This window comes from Amblyomma mixtum, chromosome 5 (assembly GCF_055824585.1).
Source record: "Amblyomma mixtum isolate Tamu chromosome 5, ASM5582458v1, whole genome shotgun sequence".
NCBI classification, from domain to species: domain Eukaryota; kingdom Metazoa; phylum Arthropoda; class Arachnida; order Ixodida; family Ixodidae; genus Amblyomma; species Amblyomma mixtum.
The window spans coordinates 64,058,970-64,074,454 of record NC_143016.1 but is presented as its reverse complement, the minus strand read 5'-3'; the positions used below and the strand labels follow the sequence as shown (position 1 = coordinate 64,074,454).

General features: G+C 43.2%; 2 protein-coding genes across 4 annotated transcripts in view; both read left to right on the top strand.

The window, feature by feature from the left end:
* RhoGEF3 (Rho guanine nucleotide exchange factor 3) overlaps positions 1 to 8,435 on the top strand; it is a 355,331-nt gene extending 346,896 nt beyond the window's left edge. For all 3 annotated transcript variants that reach the window (XM_089544803.1, XM_089544804.1, XM_089544802.1), the window contains 5 exons: positions 184 to 312; positions 1,448 to 1,532; positions 2,293 to 2,451; positions 3,166 to 3,243; positions 4,290 to 8,435. In XM_089544803.1, coding sequence (XP_089400929.1) covers positions 184 to 312; positions 1,448 to 1,532; positions 2,293 to 2,451; positions 3,166 to 3,243; positions 4,290 to 4,495 — 657 coding nt within the window. In that variant the 3' untranslated portion in view covers positions 4,496 to 8,435. The remainder of the gene's footprint in view (positions 1 to 183; positions 313 to 1,447; positions 1,533 to 2,292; positions 2,452 to 3,165; positions 3,244 to 4,289) is intronic.
* Positions 8,436 to 10,330: 1,895 nt separating this feature from the next.
* Positions 10,331 to 15,485, top strand: part of LOC149342448 (mitogen-activated protein kinase kinase kinase 20-like) — a 40,202-nt gene continuing 35,047 nt past the window's right edge. The window contains exons 1-3 of the mRNA XM_089544801.1: positions 10,331 to 10,565; positions 11,930 to 12,286; positions 14,819 to 14,906. Coding sequence (XP_089400927.1) covers positions 11,942 to 12,286; positions 14,819 to 14,906 — 433 coding nt within the window. The 5' untranslated portion in view covers positions 10,331 to 10,565; positions 11,930 to 11,941. The remainder of the gene's footprint in view (positions 10,566 to 11,929; positions 12,287 to 14,818; positions 14,907 to 15,485) is intronic.

The following is a 15,485-nucleotide window of genomic DNA, read 5'->3' as shown; positions in this document are numbered from 1 at the left end:
AGTCAACTTCAATTTCTCCTCAGTGTCTCTTTAAGAAAGGATCTTGCTTCATATCTATAAATTCAAGTAGCATTTCATTAACTCAAAGCTGCTCCTGGTGACATTATCAGATATGACATTTGATGCCATGAAGTGCTTTCACCGACTGTTTGGTTATGTTTCTTTCCCTCATGCATCCAACAGGGTCCCGACTTGCTGGACACAAGCTCCATGCTGGTGCACTCTGGTGAAGCAGTTCGAGTGTCATCAGTGTGGTCCAGGGATGTGGTCAGCCTGTTTTTGTTTGACAACCTGCTGGTGTACTGCAAAAAGGTGAGCTGCCTCAGTGACTGAGTAGCTATGTTGTTTTATACCACCATCCGTAAGTTCAGTTGTTCAGTTAAGCTGCAGCAGCCGTAGTTTAAGGGAAGAAAATTGTAAACGCACCTAGATAACAAGTTTTCTGTGCAGATTAAGAGCCGCATGTGATTGAAATCATTCGGGAAGCTTTCACCAAGTCCTGCCCCATAGCCTAGGTACTGCTCTAGAGTAGGAAAATCTAACCTTATGGGAATTTTGTTGGGCAGTTTCCATCAAATTGGGCAGAAAGCTGAATAAGCAGATTGGGAGGCCTATGCTGCCCACTAGGGGCACAACTTGTGATTTCAGAAATTTTTACAAAACAGTCAAGTGGGAAATGCATACAAAACTGTTAGCAAACAACTGCTTAAATGAAGCCACTGATTATGCATAGTGCATTCAAATTGGAATAATATAGCATTGACTGCATATGTGTATTCATGAAGGGTACCAGAAATTTGTTATAATTATGAAGAATTAAAATTAAGAGGAGCCTTTCTTAACACACCTGATGGTACCAAAGTACCAGTTTGATTAAACAAGATGTTTGGATTAAGTGGATTCAAATCAACAAGAGCCTACTGTATGTGCAGAATCAAGCACTCAGTTATTCTATTCGTGGATGCACAACGAGAATGTTAAAACGAAACTAGTTCTTGTTTTAACACAAACTGCAGAATCATTTTGGCATACCTGGTGCCATCTTCCTGTTGATTGTTTTAAGACTATTGGCTTGACTTTTTGCGTTTTTAGGTGTATAGACGGTTAGCTGTGGATCATGTGAGCATGGTAACACCTTACATAGTATGAAATATTTAGCAGGTCTGCTGAGCAGTAGTAAAGATTTTTGTCAGAATCGAATGGTTTGTGCATTAGAACCATGGTGTCCATTCTAACACCGGTCACACATTTACCCTGTTTGCCTTATGCAATAAGACCTGTATCTCAAGTATTTTGTAGCGTAATTTATGCAAGTTATCTGTCGTCAGCATTAACAACTACATATCTTAGGTGTCTGTCAATAAAGCATAAGTTGTCATATTTGAGCACACATCCTCATTGTGTTAAAACTTACTCAGGTGTTTCATGCATTTTTCATTGTGCTCAGGACATGATAAAGAGGAACACATTGTCATACAAGGGCAGACTGAACATGAACTCCTGCTGCGTTGTGGACGTTGAGAATGGAAAAGGTGAGCACTGTTACAAAATGCTGCCTGGTAGATCTTTGTGCCTGAAGGCAGCTTTCAAAACAACATTGCATTTTGGCGTGAAGCGAAATTCATAAGACCTTTGACACCAGTTTTGCATTGCTTTTCTATGTTTTATGCTTATAGTTCAACATTCACATTCTCAAGCTAAGTTTGACCGCGTATCTGTTTTAATATGCTTCTAATATCACTTGTCAAGGCAGAAACCTCTTTCACACCTGATACATGCCTCTTTGCTTGGTGGAAACAATACAAAACACCTTTTCTCTCATTGCTCTCATCTTTAAAAAAAAAAATGCAGGCAAAATTTGAATAAAATCACACCTTCATCGAGCTTTGGAACTTCTTCTTTTGATACCTTAGTGTCACCTTCCTTTTTCCTTTCTTTTGTATGATGCTATCTGTGCCTTATTAAACCCATAACTAAAAGCAAAAGGTTATAACCCACCTTGCACAAAATTATTAAATGTTCAGTAGCAAACATGATGATTGCTAAAGCATAGTGATGTTAGTCTCCTTGTGGCGAGGCTGTAGTACATGTACTGTGAGCTACCAGGACATCATCATCAGATCCATTGTACTTTACCTAACATGCAACTTGCTAGCTGTTGTGTAAAATTCTGTTAGCTTAAGTGATAACCAATTCGACTTCATAGAAGGCTTGTGGCATGCCATTATTAATTTAGGTGCTGGGCATTGCAAATAGCACTCAGAATACCTCATGGCACCCTTTTTCTCTCAGATTCCCAGTTTGGCACAACTGTGAGGAATGCTTGGAAGATCTACTGTACCACAAGGGAGAAGTGGTACCTCTTCTACACAAAGACAGCTGCTGAGAAGGAAAAGTGGCTGCAGGCATTCCACGCTGAACGGAAACGGGTGCGAGATGATCGAGAGCAAGGTAAGGCAGTGCAGATTTAGTATTGATGCATAGCTGCACTGTCAACTGCAACTCTTTGTGACCGTTAGACTCGTATAGAAGCAAGCATTTTTGCATGGCATATGCTAAGAACCAGCTGATGCAGAGAGGGTGTTAGGCTGCACGTACAGTCTGTGTGAAAACTTTGTTTTGTTTTCACACTCCCCTGCCTGAAACTTTTGTAGTTCACAATACATTTCATTCCTTTTTTAACAATTTGAATTGCTAATAGAAACAGGAAATCAATTTATATATTATTGACTGCGAAGGAAAAAAGAAGTATGATATGGGAACATAGAACACATTCATAGCCTGTATGAAAAGTGTTAATGTGAATCTGCCCCATGTGTCTTGGCAATTAGCATTATGCTGACTAGAGTTTTATATTTGGTCGTGGTCTTCGTGCATGCAAGGTGATAGGCGCCTTGCGTGCATTATGCTGTAAGAATAACGGCCTGAGGGGCGAGTTGGTGCATGATGAAATGAACACTAGTGCAACAAGGACACTAACAAGAAAGGGACACCACATGCGCACCACGTGTGCATGTGGTGTCCCTTTCCTGTTAGTGTCCTTGTTGCACCAGCGTTCATTTTGCCATGCTGTCAGCATAGAGTAAGGTGCAGGAGGCGTGTCATGAACTTTTAAAATTTGTTCAATGTTGGTAGTGACTAATCTTCAACTTTGCTTACTTTCAGGCTATGTTGTGACCGAGAGTGCCAAGAAATCTGCAAAGATGGCCCTGCACAACAAGCTTAAGCCAAAACGTCCGAGGGGTGTGTAACCTCAACTTTTTCTTTGTCATCAGAGTGTCTGAATCAGTTCCATGCTGTTGTGAATCCCTCGAAATCACTGCCTGAAAGTGAAAAATGCCTAGTTGTGGAGTGCAGTGGGGTTTTAGTGCCACCATTCACTTGCTACACCGGCACTGCACAGGCTGAGCACTGCAGCTCGCGGTTCGCGCCTGCTTGCGGTTCGCGCCTGCTTGCGGTTCGCGCCTGCTTGCGGTTCGTGCGACTGGCGACCCTGGCGTTGGCAGTGTGCGGTCAGTGTTTAGTGCACGAGGGTATGGTCACGGCTTATGTGTTTGTGTCATCCACAGTGGTACAGGAGTGTGTTCGGAACATCTCAATTTCTGTGCATTGTACCATACCATATCATACATACTGCATTGTACCATACTAGCTGCACCCAAGTGTACTGTAGTGTACCAGACCATACTGAACCAAGTCATATACTACCTTTAAAGGGACCCTGAAATGAGTTTGATGGTCGTATTCTAATGAAAAAAAATCTGTAGTGTTGGTCCTTGTGAGTGTTCTCATCAAGCTGAAAAGCTCTGCATAGAACCTATAGTCTCCAAATAATTTTTGAAAATTGCTGCTGACAGCAGCTCATAGCCAATTAGGACGTCACCTTGCCGTGCATTCTTAGCCGCCCCTACCCCCACGGATATAAAGTGAGCAGTCCGGGTGAGCCTTCTCAGTGAGCTTGCCTGGGTGATGTAGGCAGGATGAGGCTCAATGGGCGCGGCAGAGTGCAGTCACGACCGGTTTTCTTTGTTTCTTTTTCTGGCGCATTGGCGTATATTAGTTGAGGAGGGAGAGGAGGAGCAGCAAATCGCTGATATTTTCAGTATTAATTAATCTAGCTTAAACATCTTTGCCATGTGGCGATGAGTGGTGGAATACCAATTGCTTGTGCATCTATGAATGAACTTGCTGCATTGCACAAGCGTGTTATGTCATATGCAGACCCTTCTTGTTTCTTGATGCCTGTATGTACGAACACTAACTTTTTTGGCATCTTGTCTTGTTTGCAGCCAAGCTGCCCAAAGGCCCCCGGTCTCAGCATCCTGACGTTGCAGTCGTCGAGATTCTTCTCGACCCTCCTGGCCCAAAGCCTCGAACTGGCAGCCTGCCATCGACTCTCCACACCAGCCACCACACCGTCTCAGCCAACGGATTGCCAAAGAAAAAGGGTTCGGGCTGGTTCCACTTTGGCAGCGGAAAGAAGGTCAAAAAGTAGGGGTCTGCGAACGCTGTAAATATTTTTCAAATACAAATGGAATGTGAATATTATGGAAAATGAAGTCAATATGGATCACCTGTTGTGTGGCCCCTCTCTCCTACACCCGTACAAGTTACGAAGAGCCATCATGGGAGCGAGACCGAACAAAACCACTTTTTGCCGGCTTCAAAATGTGGAGCTGTCTTTACACCAGTGTGCACTCTAGCTGCACTGGGCTGGAGAGCACGCAAGATGCACATATAGCACCGGGCTTTTCCGCTTGCCGCTGCTACCACAGAGAGGAAAATAATGAACTACACCCAACCGAAATGTGACTTCTATTGAAGGACTTGAATGAAACAGTTGACCTGTATCTCATTACTGATAGAGCTGTGCATTCTGTACTAGCCCGCTGGTGATGACCTTTGCAGAGAAGCCAAATGAGACTACGGCCATGGTCAACTTGCAAACAGCGTTGAGCCTCTGCGTGCTTCTTCAATTCATTATAGTTAGCCACTGTGCCTCTTCAACACATAAAAAAATGACTGAGATTGCTTCAGGCACAGCAAATGATGCCAGCCGACAAAAATGATGCCATGTGAAAGGTTCCTAAAAAGCAAAGCAAAACTTAGAGCATGGTAGCAGTGATAGGCAATGCTGTTCCTAACAGTACCAGCTGAGGATATCGCTGCGGTCAACTTGAAGAATGCCTAATGATATGAGCTGGCAGAACAGCTATCTGTTTGTGCTGTTTTTAGGATGTTATCCAATCGCATATAAATGTCACTGGCTGATGTGATGGGCAGTATGGTACAAGGTGGTGACTGCTAATAGCCAGTTTACAGATAAGTGATCATTGTAATTATTGCTAAAAGATATTAAGCATCTCAAATTTTGTCAAGGAAAGACAACACATCCCAAAGCAGCGCTGTTTTTCATGAAACAGAGGCAGCAAAGCGGTTTTCACAGAACAAAGACCAGCCAGATGTGGACACAAAATGAAGAAACAAGACTGAGATATAGACTTCCGAGCATTCAGGGCCTGTGCATCACAGTTAAACCTCATTATAACGAAATTAAAAGGGTGAAAATGGTTGTTCATGTAATGTTTTTTTTTTACAACTGTAAATGACCTTGGCCTCGAGCGTTTGGCACCACTTCAGCTGTTCAGCTATAGAGAGTTTGACTGAGGCAGAAGTAGCAGCTTGCAGGAAGGCTGAGCGACTATGTGTGTGATAAAATATTAATGACTGTTTGTTACGTTGCATGAAGAAACAAGGAAAAAATCAAGCGTATGTGTAGTATTGAATGTGTGCTGAATAACCTTCTGATGTGAGAATACCTAATAAAACATTTCGTATAGGTTCAGGCTAGTGGGTAGTCTATTGAATGATGTTCCACGGTGAACCACTATAAACAACAGTCAAGGATGTAAGAAAGGGACATGGCCCACATGGGACTACCCAGTGTCTGTCCTGTGTCCATTTCATACTTCTTTATTTGTAGTGGAGCACTTAAGAAGATATTTCAGTGAAAATTCCCTGCGAAATAGTCGGCTGTTCTTCTGTTTGGAAAGAAAATGATTCGTCAAGTGTATTTGCAGGGAAATTTGATTTTGTTGTAATGAAATGAAGGATACTTGCATTTTTATGGCCACTTTTAAGATGAACTGCTTTTTATTTGTCATCTCTATTATCTCCCCTGAGATCATTTTCTTTTAGCAAAATTTGACTTATCTGTGAACGCGAAAAGTAAGTGACAGTTCACTAGAGGCATATCAGTGTCTACCTGCCTGAATCTGTAGTGCAGCTTTGCATCGCATGCATTCTGTCACAGGTGGCATCAACCTGAAATTTTGTATCATTAGGGCCTCTGCTTTAATAGCGTACCCTGCTTTGTCATCGATTTTGTGATGTTAAATGCCTAGTTCTTGAATGGAAATGAAATGTTGCTACATGGCATTCAATTTTTATTCAAAGTGTCAAAATGTTCACCCACCCTTAGATTGGGAGCTGGCAGCTTGTTTTTGTGTCTTTCCATTAATCCACAAGATGCACCATTCCATTCTGCGTGTTGTGTTTTGGACGCTGTGGCCTTTTATTTATATGTACTCTTTTTGCCAGAATTAGGGGTAACCCAGAACTGTCATGTGACTTGGTACATGCACACATGGGAGATGGCTGAGGCATGGTCATCTTGTACGATCAAGCTACGCAGGCCTCTTTGTAGGCCTAACCAAGTCACAGAAGAGAAAAAAAATAGAGGGGAGTAAGCACTTGATGCACAATCCAAAACTTGCAATCGCATAACATAGACATGCTTGTTTTTGTATCAAATGGCGACGAAGTGTCAAGCGTTTACATAATGGCTTATACATGATAATCATATTTAACAGTTAATCCTGCCAACCTGGGGACAGTAAAGTGGATTGCGAGGCACACAATTTGCGTAACCCTGGCAGTGGCCAGTCTGCCTTGCAGATTGCTATGTCACCTTGTTGCTCTGCGAAAGTTTGAAAGTGGACTTCAGGTTCAAAGGTTTCGAGGTCTCAAGGGATTTGAGTGACGGTGACATGAGATGCCTGCTTACGCGGGAAGATTATTTATTAGTCAAGGTGCTGCCACTGGTAGATTCGTGTTTGGCCTTCTGGGTCAGTTATTGCTGTAGGACGTTACTGCTTGTCTGCTCTGCCCCCTGTGCTGTTCAATCGCAGGTATATGTCCCTGTATACTTTGCCACGATTGTCGCTCGGAGGCAATAACCACTGCAGCTTTCAAGTCTGTATTAACATCTGTTTCTCTGTGTGGCACATTGCACTGCCCTTTTTTTATTTATTTAATGGTGGTGCTGCTCACTTGCCCTATCCAGAACTGTAAAAACCACTGTCCAACTAAACAGAACTCTGCCATACTCAGAATGTTCAATCAGTGGTCTGGCAAGACCTGCTGATAAGAGGACGGTGATAAAAATGTTGCTCTTTTGTTTACTGTTATCTGTGCTTCGTGGACTTTTGCCAGTGCTCTATGCATCTGCAGCCTGTTCGCTGTTACAAGTGACATATACTATTGCTTCCTGTAGTCACAGGGGCTAGTGCTAATACTGTTGGCTCTTTACGATGTTTGCCCAGCCATTATAGCCACTTGTGTTGGTTACTCTTGCATGGTTCTTTTCCCATCCACTGTTTATAGAATCTTATGTACATAACTGCTTGGCCAGCCAACACTAAATGTTCTGTATAATGACCTAGTCTAGACGAAACAGCCCAGACGTTGCACCTTGTTTATTGCATAACAACTTTGAACACTCAGGCTACTTTTATTTGCGTGCGTGTTGCACAAATGTTTAAGGCGTTGTTGTTGCTGATGTAGTGGACACATTTCTGTACAGGTACAACTCACTCACGGGTTTCTGCAGATTGTAACATTGTTGCATCCAAGTGTTGTCTCTAGGTGATTGTAAATGGTTCCCCCGCTAGGTCACGTTACTTCCCCAACCAGCAACATTGCGTGCACCCACGCGTTGTCACGCACTGCGTTGGACCGTGTGGGATGAAGCGCTTCCTCTTGTCTTGTTGGTAGTGCTGCCAGTGTAGACCGATTGTGTGGATTGTTAACAGTCTGTCAGCACTCCTTCGGACGTGTTCTTACCTTCTCCGAACGGCACAATCTTTCTTTTGTATAACGTCTTCCAGCGACAGGCACCTGGGGCTGTCCCAGACCAGCTAGTCTATGGCAGGAGGAGATGCGGCCGGTGGCACCCGAGTCTAGGCACAGTGTGGATGTCCCAAGGCCGAAGCCCTTATTGTGTCAGACTCTGTGCGTGTGTGTGTATGATTTGGGCCTTTTGTAAAATATGCGCCTGTATATTTTAAACTTGTACATACTTTTATATGTTTCCACCATCTCTAGGATGTTTGCAGAGTGTTTATGCATGGAATAAATATACGTTTACATTTACACATCCTGTTCCATTTGTCTGAGTCATCAACGTCTGTTTCCGGGCCCTCCTGAGCCCTTCTCTGTGTTCAGAGGGCCACCGCGACAAATATTTGCGCAGGACTAGATGAGAGTACGACACGTGACAAAGATTAATTGCCTTGCGCTTGAAACCTCATCATTTCTTGAGTCTGCTGGCAAGTTGCATATTGATGGACATGAGCGTGCATGTTGCAGTGTGAAACAGTCTCCAGAGAAGCATATTTGTGCCCAGAAAAGTTGCTGAAAGGTGTATAAGTCGGCAGCGTTCAATGTTGGTCGTGACGGTACCACCGAAGGATTCATATCCACAAAGCCACTTAGCGCATTAGCCTTAGAAAAAAAATTCACAGGGACATCTAATTCCAGCATGCGCAAGTAATACAATAGCATTAGCAGCAACTGATGCTTTTACCAGAAGTGATGTCAGTTTCCTCCAGCCAATGGGCGAATTTTATGACTTGCAAGGCATTTCAGCTCCATGGGGCTTCTAATGCTATTGTAATAAAAAGTGTTAACAGATCTAGGCATGTTTCCAAAGATGCTTCGCTAAGCCAAGGTGCATTTTGCCAGAACCAGGCCAGCTCAAGTCAGTGAATTGCAAGTGGCTCAATGTCAGGAAAGTGATTCGAATCATTCCATCTTTTGCATAGCTACAAATTTACAATGGCAATTCATGTAAGGCACCCTGTGAATATGCACTTTAACTAGGCATGTTTGTTGCCAAGTGACCTGCATGGCCTGGAAATACAAGAATGGAACGTTTACAGATTTAAAGGTCCATGTGAGGTGTGTATAATACAACTTTATATATCATTAAGAGCATGGACTCTGCAAACCGTTAACAAAACGCAGCCAACAGACTTCATGAATGACCTGCAATGTGTGGATGTGATATAGAGCTGTCAACGTTCATCGCTCTTAACAGCCTGTGTCACAAGCCCAACGCAGCAGAACAGCAGCAGTGGTGACCATGCCTGGATCTGGAAAGGGGCGTGCAGTCTTTTTTGCCTTCTTTTCTAACTTTTCGGAACAGCCTGCAGCATGTACTGCAGGCAAGGTAAGATGTTATTCATGTGCGTTCAATAAATACAACCAGAATTGTAGCCATATAAACAAGGTGTAGCACTTTGGCCACTCTACACCCGGGCACACTAGCTCCGTGTAGGGATGACATTTTTGCATGGACCCTTCGTTATAATTCGAATTGGGAGGGCAATGGACTTGATATAAAATTCACTAAAAGCGGAAGAAGATAAATGGCCACTGCCACTGCACACGTTGGTAACTCATCTGACAAGATTGCGTTACGACATGGGTTTGTCATGTATCTCTAAGTTACCGTATTCGTCCGGGTATTCTCGGCCTGGCGAGCGTCGTAATCCGTCGTCTGCTTGCATGTCGTCAGCTAGCAAGCTTCGTACGCTGACAGTTACTCGCAACCGCAGCGAGAAGCCTTTAAAATCACGTCTATGGCCGCGGCGCACCTAGGCTGACAGCAGCGTAGCATTGAGCACAGCTGAATAAACAAGCGTTGGCGTTTCTTTCATTTGATATTCTGCCAGAAAGTGTTACTGGCTGTCAGAAAGTGCTAGAAGCGACTTTACACTGAAAAGCGCGTGTAAAAACAGGAACGTCGTGCGCGTGGTAATTACTTGGAGGATTTCTCTGAGGCAGCCCAGCTTGAACTGTTGTTACGCCGTTTTCGAAGAAGTTCGCGGCCTAGGAAGGCCACACGTTCTAAAATTGGACGCCTCCTCTCATGGTTAGCTTGCTTGCTGTCTGGCCCGAACTGGAACAGCGAGGCACCCCGTGCGGCCAAACGAACAGATATAAGTCATGTGACCTTAAAAATCGTCTGCATTGAACTAGGCCTAAAATTCCTCTACAGCTCGCGAGGCTCATGATAACAATATAACACCTTGCGTTATTGCTCGCTTAATCTTAATTGAAGGAATTTGGTTAGACGATGTTGTTTCTTTCTGTGCCAATATGCATATAACATTTGGGTAAGAATGCCCTGTTGCCGCTACGCGGTGAGCAAGCTTCAGAAAGTGCATATGCGACAACGTAGTAACTGAAGCCGAGAAACTGCCGATCTAAATCGCCAAAACGTAAGTACGCGTTAGTACTGCATTCGTGCATGGCTACACCTGCATGCCGGTACCTATACTGCGATAATTTGTGCCCGTACTGGAAGCGTATAGAAACCGCTGGTCACTTGTCTTTCAGGTAGAGTGGTTGGGTTGCGACTGTCTGTGAAACAGGGTGCAATATCTTCTACATTTCGCAGTACTCTGCTGTCGCACAAATAGCTCGATTGCGTTGTTCAGGGCATTACGTGATTACTCGAAACGAATTCCTTCGAGTGGTCTATGAGAACTAAGAAAAAAGCTTTTGCATTCGCGCAAACCGAGCGGTCTTTTCACGAGTTTGGCAGTTTTGTGTACTTGCGCACCCAAACAAGCATAAATGCCCATAGCTTGCAAAAGAATACTGTAAATAGCAGCGCTTAAATACTATGCAGATCATCCGTTTGATTATAGAAACATCAACTTCAAGCACTATCTGAAATGATTTGTTTTATCGAGTGGGTAATGTGTGCTCTCAGTGTGTCGAATCGTCTAGCAGGCTTTCGTCGCATCACCTGGTTCATGATCACTCGGTGAAGCTTTTGGCTGCTATCTGTCACCTGAACAGTAAGCTGAATGAATACGAAAGTAGCAGTGATTATAAGACGCTTTCGCTTTCCCGCGTGATTTACACTACCCTTTACTTGCTCTCATCTCGTACGTGACATCTGCCAGCAACTTTCATGCAGTGATTAATTACCATCGCAGTCGGATCCATTCTAGGCATTTTGTACATGCCGGTACATGTATACCCTTGCAGTTTCATCTGTATGAAATATTTCCTTCTTCAAACTTGAGTTTGCATTTCTGTCTTTCACTTGGGCACTATAGAGTCCAACACGAGCTTTTGCCGCAGTTATCTACAATGCAGTTATCTACAAGATTCTGCCGCAGTTATCGACAATGTGGGAATTTAGTGCTTTCTCCTGTTACATGACATATGGCATTTTATTATTGGTAAGCTTGCCGTTGTCATTGCAAGAATGTAATCTGACAGCCACAGTGCAGAGCTTAACCAATGACTTCACATATTGCTTATGCATTTGGTGCATTTTTAAATTCATGTTTACTGGGTAGCAATGATCTTGCTCTCTTTATTCCACTAACATGTCCTCCGTGCAGTGCAGCTTATCATCATGCTGCTTTGTTTGATACAACTAACTGGCTGTGGTAAAGATTTCAGTAATACATTTAGAAATACTGTTCAGCACATCCTTAAAGGTCTAGAAACATTCAGCGCAAAATTTCTGCACATCCGTGTCTAGTACTGCAATGGTGTAAATATGTGCAGCTGGTACCGCATTGGCGCAACTATGCACAACTAGAGTGTTTCGTATTTCTGGCAGGTCTGATCCAGGATGGCTGCTGAATCTGGAGGCAGTGCAGGCACCATGATGCCCTCCCAGACCGAGAGCAGTTTTGACTTGTCCACAAACCAGCAAACAATGCCAACAAGCGAGGAATTTGCTGAAGATGAGCGCTCAAACGACGACAGTGCTTCCTGGAAGGATGGGGACACAGAACTGACAACCGAGTGTGCGAGTTCCGAATTCTCGTGCCCACCCTTCCTGGAAGTGGACTTCGCAGACCTACAGTTCTACGAGCGATGTGGAGGTGGTGCCTTTGGAAGCGTTTATCGTGCAAAGTGGAAATCTCAGAATCTCGTGGTGGCTGTCAAGAAGCTGCTTGTTCTGGAGAAAGAGGCAAGTTTCATAATCAGCATTGTTCTGAAAACAGCAAAAGACTAGAACAGATTTCTATTGTCACCATGTGCATCATGTATTCAGCTAATTTTGTTTTCCGGGCCCTTACCGTTCGTGTTTAACTTAAAAGCCAGTTGTTACCAAGTCCAACAGGACACAAAAGGCTGTGTACATGTCTGTTGTAACATCTGCACATAATTTTTGTTGACTTTTTTTGAGCCCTGGAAGTTTGGTTTGGTTTGGTTTTATGTAGTTTAATGTCCTAAAGCGACTTGGGCTACGAGGGACACCATAGGGGAGGGCTGCGGGTAATTTCAACCACCTGGGGTTCTTTAATGTGCATGCACTGACATCGCACAGTACACGGGCCTCTAGCATTTCGCCTCAATTGAAATGCGACTGCCACGCCACGGCTATGACCTAACCCACGCCTTGTGGGCTAGCAGCACCACAACCACTCAGCCACCATGGCGGCTGAGCCCCAGAGGTACTGTGTGCATGCTACAATGAACCATAGGTCACTCCAACAATCCAGAACCCTCTATTATGGTGCCTCCTTCTCTCTTCTTTCTTTCGCTCCCTTCTTCATCTAATCCCTCACAGTGCAGTTGAGGTGTTTGCAAAGGGTGAGACCGTTACTGTGCCTTTCCTATCATCATATCCAATTTTCAAGTTTTTCACTAATCTATGAAGGAATCCACTGTACCTAAGCTAGAGCATTCAGTTAGGCTAAACTTTCTGGCATTCCTTGTGTCATTTAATGCCATATGCAAAGATTACAAAATTTCTAAGGAACACTTTTCAGCCTTTGGAAAATGGTGTCTGGCTTCAGTTCCTCACACTAACAGAATAGGTTGACACACAATTGAATCCAGGAGAAACAGTAATTAAGAGGAGAAAGGCAAAATGAAAATTAGTATTCAAAAGCAGATTGAGTGCCAATAAAGGATTAAAAGTGGAGTGCCACCGCAGTGGCTCAGTGGTTATGGGGCTCGGCTGCTGACCTGAAAGACGCAGGTTCGATCCCGTTCACGGCAGTCGCATTTTGATGAAAATGAAATGCGAGAAGCCCGTGTACTGCGAAAAGTCGGTGCACGTTAAAGAACCCGAGGTAGTCAAAATTATCCAGAACCCTCTACTGCAGCATCCCCCCGTAGCGTGAGTACGTTTGGGACATTGAACCCGATAAACCAAACCAATAAAGGCTGCATTATGTGTGTATGTTTTGATGTTTCCATTGATGTGTTTGCATTGCTATTATTCAAATCACCAGTCCCTCATGGGAGTAGCTGCAGGCTAGAATGTCCCTTTTGTAATTAGCTGCTGCGTGCTGAGCACTGTTCGTTGGCCTATAGCCTTTCTTAGTCTTGGAAAACTGCTGCCTCTTCGCTACAGCAATGGTAATTAAAAGCTCTTCGTGAAAAATCACGTCATGTATTTCGCATGCCTCACCAGAGTAATTGGCTGTCTTTATTGAGTTTAAAATAATTTTCAATATTTTTTCATGCTCCAGTGTCACTGCAAAAAAAAAAAAAAACAGTGCATTCAAAAAGAATAAACACTCCAAAATTAAACCCCTAGCAACTGTTGATATTAGAACTGTAATGTTTTGGGGTTTTCAAATCTACTGCAGCTACAGCACTAGTTGCTACATCTGCAGTTGCAGTCTGTATTCCACGACATTTATTGGCCTTGATTATTAGTGTAGAGGGAATTTAAGATCAAAACCAGAAATTTTACAGGATGCAGTCCTGAACTGGTTTGTCTAGAGTGTTCGGGAGTGCTATTTGTTGCGAAAGATGCTAAATTTTAAAGGAGTCACTGAATTCCACAGCCAGCCCTTGCATTTAAGCAAAGCCGTATAAGCAAAGCAGGCACAGGTTTTATTCTTGCAATATAGCTGCGCTAAAATATTTGCTTATTTGTTCCGCATCACATGTTCCGCTTCTGTGCTCTAGACAAGCTAGCTCATTGCTGTGCGCATGGCAGTTTGCTACTTAATTTCTATCCTTAAAATTTTTTGCAGTGGTTAACAATAATGGTTAACAATGTGAATTTTCGTACACAATTTTAATTTTTTTCTGTACTACAAAAGTGATTTATGAATACTCTAGAAGAGAGAAAACGTTCAGGTTTGCAATGCCTTTAGTACAGTCACTTCACATATTTTATTTAAGGGCACACACACTGGCATTTAGTGTTAACCAACTTATGCACTGCATAGCTGCCTTCTTTTGTATGTTAGTCTAAACAGTTGCTAGGATTGAACTACAAAGGCATGCATAGAAGTAGTCAGTACTTTAAGGGGACGGGGGGTACATATACCAGAGCGACTTACGAGCACTTGAATGCAGGTGTTTGGTGATTTGACTTTACTGGCACTGAATATATTTAGCACACATATCACGGTCAACTTTGCTGGTAAGAGTCGATGGTATGCAGCACTACAAAGGCACAATGTAGGCTTGCTATACGGCCGTGGTGTTCAGTGTGTGCGAAGCTTACAGTGTGGTTGTTTCGGCTTGTCTCTAGGCCCAAGTATTGAGTGTTCTGAGCCACAAGAATATTATAACATTTTATGGAGCTGCCACCAAGGCACCGAATTTCTGTATTCTCACAGGTGAGCAAGGCCTTGTAGTTAGGGGATAGTTGTGTGGCCTGTATGCTTGTCAAACTTCTTTTTTTTTTTTTGAACATGTCGTAGAATTTTTTTTTTGCATGCTGTGACCAACATGCTCCTTGCTTTTAAAGGCATGAATATACAGGGTGCTCTAGCTGACATGGACCAAAGGTTTAAAGAAACTAATGCAGGTTGTGGGAACGAAATAAAACTAATATTACTGCCTATCACATGAAGAGAACAGGATCATTTTTTTCAATTCAAATTGAATTAGCTAAAATAGTAACATTTGAGCCATAGGAGATATGCAAAAAAATTTCACTTTGAAGTCGTAGAGCACTAACAGAAATCACCAATGGCATACCTTTTGTTGCAGTAGCTTTATTTATTTTTTGTCCCTAGAAGAAGATGCGCAAATCTTTAAATGCACTCAGCAAGAGAGCAAGAGCAGGTTACAAGACACACCCAAGTTCGCACAGCGCAGTCACTGAAGTATATGGGTGGCTGAACTCTTGTTCTCTTATGGGCTATCACATGTTTCATTCGGAGTATGAGAAAAACATCCATACTGAAGCAATG